The 17,223-nt window shown below is 42.6% G+C and overlaps 1 protein-coding gene across 3 annotated transcripts in view; it reads right to left on the bottom strand.

Moving 5' to 3' along the window:
• Positions 1–3,340: 3,340 nt before the first annotated feature.
• Positions 3,341–17,223, bottom strand: part of LOC110055766 (uncharacterized) — a 41,997-nt gene continuing 28,114 nt past the window's right edge. For all 3 annotated transcript variants that reach the window (XM_089298973.1, XM_089298972.1, XM_089298970.1), the window contains 4 exons: positions 8,944–9,069; positions 6,818–6,987; positions 4,918–5,861; positions 3,341–4,255 (listed from right to left, as the gene is read on the bottom strand). In XM_089298973.1, the coding sequence (XP_089155099.1) occupies positions 4,146–4,255; positions 4,918–5,861; positions 6,818–6,987; positions 8,944–9,069 (1,350 nt within the window). In that variant the 3' untranslated portion in view covers positions 3,341–4,145. The remainder of the gene's footprint in view (positions 4,256–4,917; positions 5,862–6,817; positions 6,988–8,943; positions 9,070–17,223) is intronic.

Genomic DNA, 17,223 nt, shown 5'->3' on the forward strand with positions numbered 1-17,223 from the left:
ATTGCGTCGCTGTACTGTCTTAAAAGTTCGTGACCACAGCAAAACTATGTTGGATTTGTTCGTGCTTTGGGTCAAAATAGCAATATGTCGCTTGTTCACGATACTACGAAGCTTGAAAGCTATGTTCCAGCTTTGATTTTCAAGTTTTCATAATGTAATCTTCTTTGGTCTGTAAAAGCGATTTGTCTAACAAGCAGTTACTCCTCTCATCACGAATATTGAAACATGCAGACACCGGTATCACGCGAGGTTCAGGTGTATGTTGTTTTGCAGGTGACGCAAAGAAACGTATAAAGATTTCTAACGCACGTGCGCAGCTATTCTACTCATCAAACCCTTTTGTTCGGATGGATTTGTTCGTGCTTTGGGTCAAAATAGCAATATGTCGCTTGTTCACGATACTACGAAGCTTGAAAGCTATGTTCCAGCTTTGATTTTCAAGTTTTCATAATGTAATCTTCTTTGGTCTGTAAAAGCGATTTGTCTAACAAGCAGTTACTCCTCTCATCACGAATATTGAAACATGCAGACACCGGTATCGCGCGAGGTTCAGGTGTATGTTGTTTTGCAGGTGACGCAAAGAAACGTATAAAGATTTCTAACGCACGTGCGCAGCTATTCTACTCATCAAACCCTTTTGTTCGGTAGCGTTCTTGTTTATACCGTTGCCGCCGTGGTGATAACTTAAGTGTTGCTTATAGCTAATTGAGCCTTGCGCCAAAGTATTTATGTAACGTAGTTTTTCTATTTATTGTGCAAATCTAGCGGACTTCATAAACAGGACTCGCGGAATATTTTCATAAGGGAGCGTGCGCAAACCGCGATGACCGTCCTCTGCAAAACAACAACGTGAAATGACCAAGATCTGGGTACTTTAGAGAACGTGGGCCACGATAGCTACTTTTTCGTATTTTCTGTGGAAGTTGATCGCAGGTATTATATATCTAGTTTGATCCAGAAGATTGCGAAATTCAAAGTTAAATTGTATATCCTTTTTGAGTTATTTTTTTGTAAAACAAAAATACCTCTTAGTCGGCGCGTCGGGTATGTTATCGACGGGTCAATGGATGAGTGAGTGAGTGAGAGATGTATGTATGTCACACCAGTCAGATTGGATCTGCTATAAACAGCCAAGCAAATTTCTTGTTGTAAAGGTAAATGGTATGTGAGAAGATCTGATCCCGATAGAGTTCAGACCAGCCATATTTATTCTTCTATAAAAGAGGAGGAAGTATTCATATATTGGGTTTACTTCGACATTTTCTGTGGGTTAGGCTGAGGATTTTAGTTAAATGAACGAGATGAGCCTTGAGGTTTGAAACAGTTCGCGAGTTAGTAGTATGCAGGATATTCTCAGGATATTTTCATTTTTAGTTACAAAGGTAACTTGATACTTTTTGTTTTTCACAAGGAGTAAATTCAATCAGGTCACGAATCGTCGCTTCTAGTTCTTAGGACATGTTTTAGAGGGGACGAGACTAGATTCGAAACAGTTCTAACGTTTACAGTAGTAAATGCGGGTAACGATTGTTTTGTTCTTGTTGCGTGCAAATATAACGAGTTATTTTTGTTTTTTAGTTACAAAGTGTAATTTGACACTCTTGTTTTACACAAGGGAGTAAATTCAATTAGAGTGGACGAATCGTCACCACTCTTTCCCACGAGATGTTTGCTATGTTTAGTAACAAATGGTAAATTAACACTTTTGTTTTTTATATGGGAGTAAATTCAATTTGAGCTGAGAAGTTATCGGCTATTGTTTCCAGGATATTAAACAAGAAAGCTTTCATTTCTGGACGGTTTTTACTTCTCTTCACTAGCAGTTTAATAGTTTTATTTGATGACATTCATTTCAGTCCGATATTTTTAAAGGTAAAAAGTATGAAAACTGTTCAAATGTTCTTTGAAGACTGCGCGGCACCAAGTTGAAGTGCAACTTAATTAAATCAGACTTTCAACGTGTCAGAGGTTTTTTTTCTCTTTCTTTCTATTTTCGGTGAAGTTGTGTTGTGTAAAAAGGGTAAACTTATGACTCGTATAAAATGCGAAAGAGTCTCTAAATTGACTTAGGTATTTTTGAGCAAAAATCCCTCTTGGGGGTTGGAAGGGTTATGTGATCGGTGAGTGAGGGAGTTATGCATGTGCGCCTGTTACACCAATCACAGTGCGGGTTGTATCAAAGAACGAATCAAATTGCCTGTTAGAAAATAAGATGGTATCTACATTAATCTGGAGAAGTGTCAGATTACTGTAGTTTGTTCAATCAAACATTTTGTGGCTTACTATTTAGCTATCTTACCATGACCGATGTAACATCGCATGTACATCATAAATTCCCAGTTTCTTTTTTGCGGTACATCAAAACCAAAAAAACTTGTCAGATTAACCAAATCATTACTGAAAACAGCTCCATGAATGCTCCTTTCTCCGACATTTCACACAAAAAAGATAACTCTCGCACGCCTAGCGTGCCTATGCTTTTAAGAGGCGTCGTCCGTGGCGTCGCCGTCGCTATTGCTCCAGGTTCTGTACGGCGCGGACCCGTACAGTTCCTCTTAAGCAACGACAGCGACGCCAGGGACGACGCCTAACAACAAAATGGATTTACATTTTACCTTCGAATTTCGTAACCATCTGAACCTGGTAAACTAAGTATGTAATGCCAGCAATCAATTCCAGAAAGAAATACGAAAAATTTGCCGTCGTGACCTACGTTCTCCAAAATACGCAGAACTTGGCCATTTCATGTTGTTGTTTTGCAGAAGGCAGCTACGAAATGCATAAAGATTCGCGGACATTGTTCTGCTCATAAACCTTTTGTTTGGTGATGTTTTCCTTGACGTGGTTCGCATAAGCTCCCTTAACTTTAGTTTAACCTGTAACTAATTGAGCCGCGCGCCAGAGTATTTATATTATGTAGTTTTTCTATTTATTTTGCAAATCTAGCGGACTTCATAACAGGAAATGACTTGCAGTTCTGCGTATTTTAGAGAACGCGAACGACGGGGGCTAATTTTTCGTATTTTCATTTGGAATTGAACGCTGGCGTTACAAATTTAGCTCGAGTAAGTTCTGAAACCAATTATAAGCCTACTGAACGGATCTAGACATCTGCGACATTGGAAGGTAAAATATAAATTCATTTTCCACTAGGCGTTGTCCTCGGCGTCGCCGTCGTCATTGCTTAAGCTCTCTCCTTGCCAAAACAGCAACAATGGCGTCATGATGACTTGGAAACGTCGGTTCTCCTCGCTTATTTTCACTTGATTATCAATTTCTAAGTCGTTACTGATAAAAATGGATATCGATTAATTTGCGACTTGAGAAAACCTGACAGAAGTTGCTTATTTAACTATTCTTTATATTTCATCAGCTTCTTACTATTTACAGATAATGACTTAATTTTTTTTCTCAAAATTTATTTGCATGGCTTACAAAACGGACGCCTCCCATTTCTGCTTCAAATACACAATATTACGGCAATTTTTTTCAACAAATTATATTTCGCCTCCACAGAAATGATGCCCCGGTAAAAGATAGTTTCAGAAAAAGAGAAAGTGGAGACCACATAAATAAGCTCGGAGGTGAATTTGGCGATCAAGTGCCATAAAAAAGCATGATTGTCAAACAGGTTTTGTTTTCTGATTATTAATATTTTTATCGTTGACGGAAGATGTTTCGCTGACGGCATTCTCGTCGAACATGCCGAAGGATTTCCGAAGATACCACGAGCACTACACGTTAGACGTCACGTTAGCTTGTCGTTATGAAGCAACGTCACGGTTACGTAGCAACAGTTTAAATGACAATTGCAGGCCCAGAAAACTCTTGGGGTCGAAAACTCCAAAGGTTATTTCAGATCCAGACCTGAATTGTGACTCCACCTCACTGAAATAATCGTGCACTGAAGCCATGAACTAAGTCCAGGGTTTCTTTCAGATAACGTCCCTTACAAACTCAGTTTATGCTCTAAGAATCTGCTTCAAAATGACAACTCAGCCCTCGTACTCGTTATTAATCACAGCAGCTGAATCTGTCAGTTCTAAGAAGTTTTGTTAAAGCGAGATGCGTCCAGCGCATTTCTCCGATGACCTGAACAAGTGGGTTGAACATAGCCACGGGCGCTAGCTCCAGTGCAACGTCCTTCAGCTAACTTGTTGCAGCAGTCTCCTTACACGACTAAGATCCTTGACAAGTTTCCTGAAGTCTGTTTTCTTAGCCGACTGGGATGGTGGGCCATAAGCTTCTTCAAGGACTACAAGTAAAGAATAAAGAAGGAAATAAAGCAAAAACAACACAAGATTGCTAACTGAAATAAAAGCCGAGAGCACGGAGAGGGGTGTGGGGGGTAGAGCTGACAATTTCGATTCGAATAAAATCATAATCCTATGACATTTATAACCTAAACCAGGTCGCTTATATTGACATGAACAGTAAAAATTGATATCGCAGACAGATGTACAGGCATTTTCGAGAAATACTCTACCAGACATGGAATAAGTGGACTAGCGTTACCACGTGGAAATGAACTAGGAAATGTGGACAATCTTGTTGTTGGCCACCGCTTGGATAAGCAAGACGAAAGCGTGAAGAACGCACGTTGACGTGAGTGATGTGCGTGCGTGCGTGCGTGCGTGCGTGCGTATGCGAGATACGCGTGCGTGCATCCGTGTTTGTACAGCTATGCGTGCATACATGAGGACCCAGTTTTATGATCTTTTCACCTGCCCCAGCTAAAAGTTCGTCGTTTGTAATTGGTGTTAATCTTCTCCATCCTTAATCATTGTTGTTCCTTTATGGTTTATTATCTCTTTGGTGTTTTTCTATCTTATTTCCAGGTTTGCTACAATTTAAAAGTAGATTTTTACGCGTCCAAAATAACTCAAAATACCGTGACTGAGCTCCTTGATATCTCACCTGTCAACTGCTGCTCAATGTCATCCATCCGACCTTCCAAGTCATCCTGTATCTGAGTGATGTCATCCAACAAGTTATTAATAGCTCCCACGCTCTCGTCATCCGACATGCTTTGCGCCGATTCCTGATTCGCTTCCTTCCCATCACTCGCCGTATTATCACTCGCTGCACTCATGGTGTCATTCTCTTGTTTAACCCGTGAATCAGATCCCAACTGAGGCGTCCTCTCAACACTAGGTACCTTGGCGTCAGAGTTTGCTCCAGAAGACCCTACTGAGGCGTTCGGTTGCCCTGGTTGCCTAGCAACTTCTTTGTCACTCTCAGATTTGACAGAGGGCTGAGAATTATCTGATTTAGTGCTGGACAGTTCTTCGGGCTTTCCCTTGTCAGATGACGGTCCGCTCTTTATGTAAGCTGTCTGTTCACCAACAGGGACTAACGCAGGGATCGGAGACACTGGTTCTTCCTCTTTCTTCACCACACCTAGTCTCCCTTCGCCAGCATCGACACGTAACTCAGCTTCACTACTCGTACTAAAAGAGCTAGGAGCTCTACTTGACGAAGCAGGTGCTGTTGCCATCACATTTGAACTAGGGTCCAAAACCGCCGCTTTTGTGCCCTGTACGTTATTATTGGTGTCACCAGGGCCATCCACAGGTGGGGGTGGTGTAGAGGGTCTTTCTTGCTTCACCCTCGTGAGCCCATTCTGAGATGGATCCCCCGGCTCTACATGCCCATTAATGGCCGCGTGATCTTTGCTCTCCTTACAAACTGTTCCGTTACTTTCCCCTTGTCCAGTGTTTCCTGTAGGTGTGGTATCCTTCACTAAATCATGCTCATCTGCTGCAGACTCGACCTCTAAATCACCTGTTCTGTTCACTTCTTCTGGTACGTCACGTTTTCGCGGTCCCTGCCAGCACTTTAGATCCGGGTGACTTGGGTTCCTGCAAATAAACCATAAATGAAATTAAAGGGTGTCGTTTCAGAACTGTAGCAGCTCTCGTAAGCTTGTAATTCTCTTCATTGTTAGCAGCTGTTATTGTTTTAGGGCTAGTGGCTTTGTTTCTGTTGTTTGTTCTATTGTCCTCTCAAAGGGTACATTACTTCATCACAAAAAAAAAAAATTTCGGACGATTTTAATTTCGGACAAAATATAAGTGTCCGTAAATAAAACCGTCCAAAATTTTTAATTAATTCAGTGTCCAAAATTTAAAGCGTCTGAAATATTTACAGTACAGTGTAAAGCGTTTAAGTAGCACCAAAGCTCTTAGTTTCCTTTATGGAGCGAACTCTAGTTGAAACACTGGTTGAGTTACGTAACGGCTTGATAGAATTTGTGTTATTTTCTCGTCACTGTATCTGTAAAACCTTGAGGGTGCAGTAAAACTGTCATTTTCTTCGGTGGTTTGTAACGTTTAAATATATGCAGGGCCGTAGCCAGAAAAAACATATGACTGAGGCAATGCCCATGAAAAGATTATGACTGAGGCAATGTTTATGGTTAAATTCTCATCCTGCAATCCTGGCCAAAAGTCCTTGGGACACTTGACAACATGCCAACTGTTGACGCATTATTTAGAAGTGGGAAGTCATTAATCAATTTTACGAGCCCACTCCCCCCCCCCCCCTCCCCCCCCCCCAAAAAAAACAATGTTGGAATAGTGGGCTGAATCAACATCAACATTGCGTTGGGGGGCGGGGGGGGGGGGGGCGAGGGGGAGAGGTGGAAGTAGACAGAAAGACTATACTTTGGCAAAAGGGCAGTGTCCCAAGACGTTTAACCAGGATTGTACGTATTTAGAGTGTTTATGATGACTTCAACAACAAACATGGAAAAAATGACTGAGACAAGTGCGTCGCTTTGCCTGTTACTGGCTACGGTCCTGGTATGCACTATTACCTGAGGAGTTCAAATTTGAGTTTCAAACTCCTTAGGGATCGGTTGACATCATGTACGTCGCTCATCAGTCCGTGTGTCGCCATGTTCAACTCTGCAGTATACTCCGGCTCTGGTATTGACGTAAAAGGCATGCACGCTAGTGTACCTCGTCTGAACCAATCAAAATCATTCTACAAAAACAAACACAACCAATTAACTGTTATGACACATTAAAATCAGAACGTTCTTCTTTTACAAGTCAAGAGGTGTAAATTTCAAGTCAATGGTTCACAAAAAAAGAGAACTTGTATTTCGTTCTTGGCAAGTTTTTATTTTTGTAATTTTATTGCTAGTTTTAGCTATGGCTTTTAAATTGTTTCATTTATTTTTTACGCAAAAAATAAACAATCAACAATGATTTAGATAAACATATACAGGCAAAAACTAACGATAGATAAATCCGACGTTTCGGCGACATCTTGGCGCCATTGTCAAGGGAAACTAATTAAATATGCGATTTCAAGGGTAACTAAGAGGTCAGAGTTTCTAATTTGCATAAGTTAGACAAAGACTTTAGCGCGAACTGAGTCTGATTGTACATTTAAACACGGTCGTAATTGTTTAATGAGTAACATCTCATTAATGAGACAATCAAACTTGTTGTGGCATTTTTTCAACACGCTAAAACAATTGCGAAGGTCATCCGGAATCCTGCCTGCGTGTCTACTATCATAGTGATTGCGTACTGACGAGGTCTTGCTTCTATGTCCATCAACGCGTACGAACAGATGGCCACGGGTGTAACCGACATAACCAGCATCGCACTGGTCACACTTGAAGTTATACACAACGCATTGTTGATCAATGAGCTGAGGCTTAGGTTCGCTTGTCGGGAACTCCTGGGCAATCTTGCGGCTCGTAAACACCGGTTGAACACTGGTCTGCAGCTTCACACTGAGATCTTTCAACTGTGTCTTCACGATATTAGCAGACTCCTGGTCTTTAAAGGGTATGACAACCCGAGTAGTGTTTTCTGTCGTAGATCTGGACCGTAATGAGGGCTGTCGTTCGCACTCCTCAGTGAAGTAGGACCATGACGAAGACAGGCGATGTGCGCGATCGAGCATAGTTGTCAATAGTCCGCGCTTGTACCTATTATCGACATGACTGTGGTAATGGAGAAGCAGACTTTCTCGGTACTCAACTCCTAAACAGAGCGCCTCGTATTGAAACTAAAGTGTTTGTGAAGCCAACAAACAGTGGTCTGCTTCTCCATTACCACAGTCATGTCGATAATAGGTACAAGCGCGGACTATTGACAACTATGCTCGATCGCGCACATCGCCTGTCTTCGTCATGGTCCTACTTCACTGAGGAGTGCGAACGACTGAAGTCTGTTTTCTCTAAACTGAAATATCCCAAGCACCTTGTTGACTCCACCGTCAAAACCTTCCTAAATTTAAAGGTCGCTGACCAGCCCTCATTACGGTCCAGATCTACGACAGAAAACACTACTCGGGTTGTCATACCCTTTAAAGACCAGGAGTCTGCTAATATCGTGAAGACACAGTTGAAAGATCTCAGTGTGAAGCTGCAGACCAGTGTTCAACCGGTGTTTACGAGCCGCAAGATCGCCCAGGAGTTCCCGACAAGCGAACCTAAGCCTCAGCTCATTGATCAACAATGCGTTGTGTATAACTTCAAGTGTGACCAGTGCGATGCTGGTTATGTCGGTTACACCCGTGGCCATCTGTTCGTACGCGTTGATGGACATAGAAGCAAGACCTCGTCAGTACGCAATCACTATGATAGTAGACACGCAGGCAGGATTCCGGATGACCTTCGCAATTGTTTTAGCGTGTTGAAAAAATGCCACAACAAGTTTGATTGTCTCATTAATGAGATGTTACTCATTAAACAATTACGACCGTGTTTAAATGTACAATCAGACTCAGTTCGCGCTAAAGTCTTTGTCTAACTTATGCAAATTAGAAACTCTGACCTCTTAGTTACCCTTGAAATCGCATATTTAATTAGTTTCCCTTGACAATGGCGCCAAGATGTCGCCGAAACGTCGGATTTATCTATCGTTAGTTTTTGCCTGTATATGTTTAAAAATAAACAAATCAATAATTAAATAAACATACCTTGTATTTGGCACTTTTTCTTAAACCTCTAGGCTTGAGGCACACATAACAGATGTAATTTGGAGGCACAGTCTGCTCACTTAGACCTACACACTCGCTGTGCTGCCATGTTAAGCACTGTTCACACTGCAAAGAAAAAAAGAACACGTGACAACTTGATTAGCATACAATAACTACACAAGCTTGACATTTGCTGACGTCATTATGAACATCTTAAAATAGACCATATTCGTATTCCTGGTATTGGACTGGAACTGGCTTGTAACTGAGGCTAATGCAGGGAGTCTTCAAATGACGTTAATCTCTTTATATAGTTAAATGAAATTTAACATAGTTGACGACTAGGAGCTAGTCTGGTCAGTAGCGTTTTTATAGGCGGTTGCTAGTGTCTTGGCCGTCTGTGAGCGTTTGGTGCGTTCTGTAGCGTTTGATAGAATTCAATGGAATTTTACATAGTTTATGACCAGGAGCTAGTCTGGTCAGTAGCGTTTTTATAGGCGGTTGCTAGTGTCTTGGCCGTCTGTGAGCGTTTGGTGCTTTCTGTAGCGTTTGATATAGTTCAATGGAATTTTACATAGTTTATGACCAGGAGCTAGTCTGGTCAGTAGCGTTTTTATAGGCGGTTGCTAGTGTCTTGGCCGTCTGTGAGCGTTTGGTGCTTTCTGTAGCGTTTGATATAGTTCAATGGAATTTTACATAGTTTATGACCAGGAGCTAGTCTGGTCAGTAGCGTTTTTATAGGCGGTTGCTAGTGTCTTGGCCGTCTGTGAGCGTTTGGTGCTTTCTGTAGCGTTTGATATAGTTCAATGGAATTTTACATAGTTTATGACCAGGAGCTAGTCTGGTCAGTAGCGTTTTCATAGGCGGTTGCTAGTGTCTTGGCCGTCTGTGAGCGTTTGGTGCTTTCTGTAGCGTTTGATATAGTTCAATGGAATTTTACATAGTTTATGACCAGGAGCTAGTCTGGTCAGTAGCGTTTTTATAGGCGGTTGCTGGTGTCTTGGCCGTCTGTGAGCGTTTGGTGCTTTCTGTAGCGTTTGATATAGTTCAATGGAATTTTACATAGTTTATGACCAGGAGCTAGTCTGGTCAGTAGCGTTTTTATAGGCGGTTGCTAGTGTCTTGGCCGTCTGTGAGCGTTTGGTGCTTTCTGTAGCGTTTGATATAGTTCAATGGAATTTTACTTAGTTTATGACCAGGAGCTAGTCTGGTCAGTAGCGTTTTTATAGGCGGTTGCTAGTGTCTTGGCCGTCTGTGAGCGTTTGGTGCTTTCTGTAGCGTTTGATATAGTTCAATGGAATTTTACATAGTTTATGACCGGGAGCTAGTCTGGTCAGTAGCGTTTTTATAGGCGGTTGCTGGTGTCTTGGCCGTCTGTGAGCGTTTGGTGCTTTCTGTAGCGTTTGATATAGTTCAATGGAATTTTACATAGTTTATGACCAGGAGCTAGTCTGGTCAGTAGCGTTTTTATAGGCGGTTGCTAGTGTCTTGGCCGTCTGTGAGCGTTTGGTGCTTTCTGTAGCGTTTGATATAGTTCAATGGAATTTTACATAGTTTATGACCAGGAGCTAGTCTGGTCAGTAGCGTTTTTATAGGCGGTTGCTAGTGTCTTGGCCGTCTGTGAGCGTTTGGTGCTTTCTGTAGCGTTTGATATAGTTCAATGGAATTTTACATAGTTTATGCCCAGGAGCTAGTCTGGTCAGTAGCGTTTTTATAGGCGGTTGCTAGTGTCTTGGCCGTCTGTGAGCGTTTGGTGCTTTCTGTAGCGTTTGATATAGTTCAATGGAATTTTACATAGTTTATGACCAGGAGCTAGTCTGGTCAGTAGCGTTTTTATAGGCGGTTGCTAGTGTCTTGGCCGTCTGTGAGCGTTTGGTGCTTTCTGTAGCGTTTGATATAGTTCAATGGAATTTTACATAGTTTATGACCAGGAGCTAGTCTGGTCAGTAGCGTTTTTATAGGCGGTTGCTGGTGTCTTGGCCGTCTGTGAGCGTTTGGTGCTTTCTGTAGCGTTTGATATAGTTCAATGGAATTTTACATAGTTTATGACCAGGAGCTAGTCTGGTCAGTAGCGTTTTTATAGGCGGTTGCTAGTGTCTTGGCCGTCTGTGAGCGTTTGGTGCTTTCTGTAGCGTTTGATATAATTCAATGGAATTTTACATAGTTTATGACCAGGAGCTAGTCTGGTCAGTAGCGTTTTTATAGGCGGTTGCTAGTGTCTTGGCCGTCTGTGAGCGTTTGGTGCTTTCTGTAGCGTTTGATATAGTTCAATGGAATTTTACATAGTTTATGACCAGGAGCTAGTCTGGTCAGTAGCGTTTTTATAGGCGGTTGCTAGTGTCTTGGCCGTCTGTGAGCGTTTGGTGCTTTCTGTAGCGTTTGATATAGTTCAATGGAATTTTACATAGTTTATGACCAGGAGCTAGTCTGGTCAGTAGCGTTTTTATAGGCGGTTGCTAGTGTCTTGGCCGTCTGTGAGCGTTTGGTGCTTTCTGTAGCGTTTGATATAGTTCAATGGAATTTTACATAGTTTATGCCCAGGAGCTAGTCTGGTCAGTAGCGTTTTTATAGGCGGTTGCTAGTGTCTTGGCCGTCTGTGAGCGTTTGGTGCTTTCTGTAGCGTTTGATATAGTTCAATGGAATTTTACATAGTTTATGACCAGGAGCTAGTCTGGTCAGTAGCGTTTTTATAGGCGGTTGCTAGTGTCTTGGCCGTCTGTGAGCGTTTGGTGCTTTCTGTAGCGTTTGATATAGTTCAATGGAATTTTACATAGTTTATGACCAGGAGCTAGTCTGGTCAGTAGCGTTTTTATAGGCGGTTGCTGGTGTCTTGGCCGTCTGTGAGCGTTTGGTGCTTTCTGTAGCGTTTGATATAGTTCAATGGAATTTTACATAGTTTATGACCAGGAGCTAGTCTGGTCAGTAGCGTTTTTATAGGCGGTTGCTAGTGTCTTGGCCGTCTGTGAGCGTTTGGTGCTTTCTGTAGCGTTTGATATAATTCAATGGAATTTTACATAGTTTATGACCAGGAGCTAGTCTGGTCAGTAGCGTTTTTATAGGCGGTTGCTAGTGTCTTGGCCGTCTGTGAGCGTTTGGTGCTTTCTGTAGCGTTTGATATAGTTCAATGGAATTTTACATAGTTTATGACCAGGAGCTAGTCTGGTCAGTAGCGTTTTTATAGGCGGTTGCTAGTGTCTTGGCCGTCTGTGAGCGTTTGGTGCTTTCTGTAGCGTTTGATATAGTTCAATGGAATTTTACATAGTTTATGACCAGGAGCTAGTCTGGTCAGTAGCGTTTTTATAGGCGGTTGCTAGTGTCTTGGCCGTCTGTGAGCGTTTGGTGCTTTCTGTAGCGTTTGATATAGTTCAATGGAATTTTACATAGTTTATGACCAGGAGCTAGTCTGGTCAGTAGCGTTTTTATAGGCGGTTGCTGGTGTCTTGGCCGTCTGTGAGCGTTTGGTGCTTTCTGTAGCGTTTGATATAGTTCAATGGAATTTTACATAGTTTATGACCAGGAGCTAGTCTGGTCAGTAGCGTTTTTATAGGCGGTTGCTAGTGTCTTGGCCGTCTGTGAGCGTTTGGTGCTTTCTGTAGCGTTTGATATAGTTCAATGGAATTTTACATAGTTTATGACCGGGAGCTAGTCTGGTCAGTAGCGTTTTTATAGGCGGTTGCTGGTGTCTTGGCCGTCTGTGAGCGTTTGGTGCTTTCTGTAGCGTTTGATATAGTTCAATGGAATTTTACATAGTTTATGACCAGGAGCTAGTCTGGTCAGTAGCGTTTTTATAGGCGGTTGCTAGTGTCTTGGCCGTCTGTGAGCGTTTGGTGCTTTCTGTAGCGTTTGATATAGTTCAATGGAATTTTACATAGTTTATGACCGGGAGCTAGTCTGGTCAGTAGCGTTTTTATAGGCGGTTGCTGGTGTCTTGGCCGTCTGTGAGCGTTTGGTGCTTTCTGTAGCGTTTGATATAGTTCAATGGAATTTTACATAGTTTATGACCAGGAGCTAGTCTGGTCAGTAGCGTTTTTATAGGCGGTTGCTAGTGTCTTGGCCGTCTGTGAGCGTTTGGTGCTTTCTGTAGCGTTTGATATAGTTCAATGGAATTTTACATAGTTTATGACCAGGAGCTAGTCTGGTCAGTAGCGTTTTTATAGGCGGTTGCTAGTGTCTTGGCCGTCTGTGAGCGTTTGGTGCTTTCTGTAGCGTTTGATATAGTTCAATGGAATTTTACATAGTTTATGACCAGGAGCTAGTCTGGTCAGTAGCGTTTTTATAGGCGGTTGCTAGTGTCTTGGCCGTCTGTGAGCGTTTGGTGCTTTCTGTAGCGTTTGATATAGTTCAATGGAATTTTACATAGTTTATGACCAGGAGCTAGTCTGGTCAGTAGCGTTTTTATAGGCGGTTGCTGGTGTCTTGGCCGTCTGTGAGCGTTTGGTGCTTTCTGTAGCGTTTGATATAGTTCAATGGAATTTTACATAGTTTATGACCAGGAGCTAGTCTGGTCAGTAGCGTTTTTATAGGCGGTTGCTGGTGTCTTGGCCGTCTGTGAGCGTTTGGTGCTTTCTGTAGCGTTTGATATAGTTCAATGGAATTTTACATAGTTTATGACCAGGAGCTAGTCTGGTCAGTAGCGTTTTCATAGGCGGTTGCTAGTGTCTTGGCCGTCTGTGAGCGTTTGGTGCTTTCTGTAGCGTTTGATATAGTTCAATGGAATTTTACATAGTTTATGACCAGGAGCTAGTCTGGTCAGTAGCGTTTTTATAGGCGGTTGCTGGTGTCTTGGCCGTCTGTGAGCGTTTGGTGCTTTCTGTAGCGTTTGATATAGTTCAATGGAATTTTACATAGTTTATGACCAGGAGCTAGTCTGGTCAGTAGCGTTTTTATAGGCGGTTGCTGGTGTCTTGGCCGTCTGTGAGCGTTTGGTGCTTTCTGTAGCGTTTGATATAGTTCAATGGAATTTTACATAGTTTATGACCAGGAGCTAGTCTGGTCAGTAGCGTTTTTATAGGCGGTTGCTGGTGTCTTGGCCGTCTGTGAGCGTTTGGTGCTTTCTGTAGCGTTTGATATAGTTCAATGGAATTTTACATAGTTTATGACCAGGAGCTAGTCTGGTCAGTAGCGTTTTTATAGGCGGTTGCTGGTGTCTTGGCCGTCTGTGAGCGTTTGGTGCTTTCTGTAGCGTTTGATATAGTTCAATGGAATTTTACATAGTTTATGACCAGGAGCTAGTCTGGTCAGTAGCGTTTTTATAGGCGGTTGCTAGTGTCTTGGCCGTCTGTGAGCGTTTGGTGCTTTCTGTAGCGTTTGATATAGTTCAATGGAATTTTACATAGTTTATGACCGGGAGCTAGTCTGGTCAGTAGCGTTTTTATAGGCGGTTGCTGGTGTCTTGGCCGTCTGTGAGCGTTTGGTGCTTTCTGTAGCGTTTGATATAGTTCAATGGAATTTTACATAGTTTATGACCAGGAGCTAGTCTGGTCAGTAGCGTTTTTATAGGCGGTTGCTAGTGTCTTGGCCGTCTGTGAGCGTTTGGTGCTTTCTGTAGCGTTTGATATAGTTCAATGGAATTTTACATAGTTTATGACCAGGAGCTAGTCTGGTCAGTAGCGTTTTTATAGGCGGTTGCTAGTGTCTTGGCCGTCTGTGAGCGTTTGGTGCTTTCTGTAGCGTTTGATATAGTTCAATGGAATTTTACATAGTTTATGACCAGGAGCTAGTCTGGTCAGTAGCGTTTTTATAGGCGGTTGCTAGTGTCTTGGCCGTCTGTGAGCGTTTGGTGCTTTCTGTAGCGTTTGATATAGTTCAATGGAATTTTACATAGTTTATGACCAGGAGCTAGTCTGGTCAGTAGCGTTTTTATAGGCGGTTGCTGGTGTCTTGGCCGTCTGTGAGCGTTTGGTGCTTTCTGTAGCGTTTGATATAGTTCAATGGAATTTTACATAGTTTATGACCAGGAGCTAGTCTGGTCAGTAGCGTTTTTATAGGCGGTTGCTGGTGTCTTGGCCGTCTGTGAGCGTTTGGTGCTTTCTGTAGCGTTTGATATAGTTCAATGGAATTTTACATAGTTTATGACCAGGAGCTAGTCTGGTCAGTAGCGTTTTCATAGGCGGTTGCTAGTGTCTTGGCCGTCTGTGAGCGTTTGGTGCTTTCTGTAGCGTTTGATATAGTTCAATGGAATTTTACATAGTTTATGACCAGGAGCTAGTCTGGTCAGTAGCGTTTTTATAGGCGGTTGCTGGTGTCTTGGCCGTCTGTGAGCGTTTGGTGCTTTCTGTAGCGTTTGATATAGTTCAATGGAATTTTACATAGTTTATGACCAGGAGCTAGTCTGGTCAGTAGCGTTTTCATAGGCGGTTGCTAGTGTCTTGGCCGTCTGTGAGCGTTTGGTGCTTTCTGTAGCGTTTGATATAGTTCAATGGAATTTTACATAGTTTATGACCAGGAGCTAGTCTGGTCAGTAGCGTTTTTATAGGCGGTTGCTAGTGTCTTGGCCGTCTGTGAGCGTTTGGTGCTTTCTGTAGCGTTTGATACAGTTCAATGGAATTTTACATAGTTTATGACCGGGAGCTAGTGTGGTCAGTAGCGTTTTTATAGGCGGTTGCTGGTGTCTTGGCCATCTGTGAACGTTTGGTGCTTTCTGTAGCGTTTGATATAGTTCAATGGAATTTTACATAGTTTATGACCAGGAGCTAGTCTGGTCAGTAGCGTTTTCATAGGCGGTTGCTAGTGTCTTGGCCGTCTGTGAGCGTTTGGTGCTTTCTGTAGCGTTTGATATAGTTCAATGGAATTTTACATAGTTTATGACCAGGAGCTAGTCTGGTCAGTAGCGTTTTTATAGGCGGTTGCTGGTGTCTTGGCCGTCTGTGAGCGTTTGGTGCTTTCTGTAGCGTTTGATATAGTTCAATGGAATTTTACATAGTTTATGACCAGGAGCTAGTCTGGTCAGTAGCGTTTTTATAGGCGGTTGCTAGTGTCTTGGCCGTCTGTGAGCGTTTGGTGCTTTCTGTAGCGTTTGATATAGTTCAATGGAATTTTACTTAGTTTATGACCAGGAGCTAGTCTGGTCAGTAGCGTTTTTATAGGCGGTTGCTAGTGTCTTGGCCGTCTGTGAGCGTTTGGTGCTTTCTGTAGCGTTTGATATAGTTCAATGGAATTTTACATAGTTTATGACCGGGAGCTAGTCTGGTCAGTAGCGTTTTTATAGGCGGTTGCTGGTGTCTTGGCCGTCTGTGAGCGTTTGGTGCTTTCTGTAGCGTTTGATATAGTTCAATGGAATTTTACATAGTTTATGACCAGGAGCTAGTCTGGTCAGTAGCGTTTTTATAGGCGGTTGCTAGTGTCTTGGCCGTCTGTGAGCGTTTGGTGCTTTCTGTAGCGTTTGATATAGTTCAATGGAATTTTACATAGTTTATGCCCAGGAGCTAGTCTGGTCAGTAGCGTTTTTATAGGCGGTTGCTAGTGTCTTGGCCGTCTGTGAGCGTTTGGTGCTTTCTGTAGCGTTTGATATAGTTCAATGGAATTTTACATAGTTTATGCCCAGGAGCTAGTCTGGTCAGTAGCGTTTTTATAGGCGGTTGCTAGTGTCTTGGCCGTCTGTGAGCGTTTGGTGCTTTCTGTAGCGTTTGATATAGTTCAATGGAATTTTACATAGTTTATGACCAGGAGCTAGTCTGGTCAGTAGCGTTTTTATAGGCGGTTGCTAGTGTCTTGGCCGTCTGTGAGCGTTTGGTGCTTTCTGTAGCGTTTGATATAGTTCAATGGAATTTTACATAGTTTATGACCAGGAGCTAGTCTGGTCAGTAGCGTTTTTATAGGCGGTTGCTGGTGTCTTGGCCGTCTGTGAGCGTTTGGTGCTTTCTGTAGCGTTTGATATAGTTCAATGGAATTTTACATAGTTTATGACCAGGAGCTAGTCTGGTCAGTAGCGTTTTTATAGGCGGTTGCTAGTGTCTTGGCCGTCTGTGAGCGTTTGGTGCTTTCTGTAGCGTTTGATATAATTCAATGGAATTTTACATAGTTTATGACCAGGAGCTAGTCTGGTCAGTAGCGTTTTTATAGGCGGTTGCTAGTGTCTTGGCCGTCTGTGAGCGTTTGGTGCTTTCTGTAGCGTTTGATATAGTTCAATGGAATTTTACATAGTTTATGACCAGGAGCTAGTCTGGTCAGTAGCGTTTTTATAGGCGGTTGCTAGTGTCTTGGCCGTCTGTGAGCGTTTGGTGCTTTCTGTAGCGTTTGATATAGTTCAATGGAATTTTACATAGTTTATGACCAGGAGCT

Source organism: Orbicella faveolata, unplaced genomic scaffold (genome assembly GCF_042242905.1).
Source record: "Orbicella faveolata isolate gen_17 unplaced genomic scaffold, um_ofav_v1 contig_34, whole genome shotgun sequence".
Classification (NCBI taxonomy): domain Eukaryota; kingdom Metazoa; phylum Cnidaria; class Anthozoa; order Scleractinia; family Merulinidae; genus Orbicella; species Orbicella faveolata.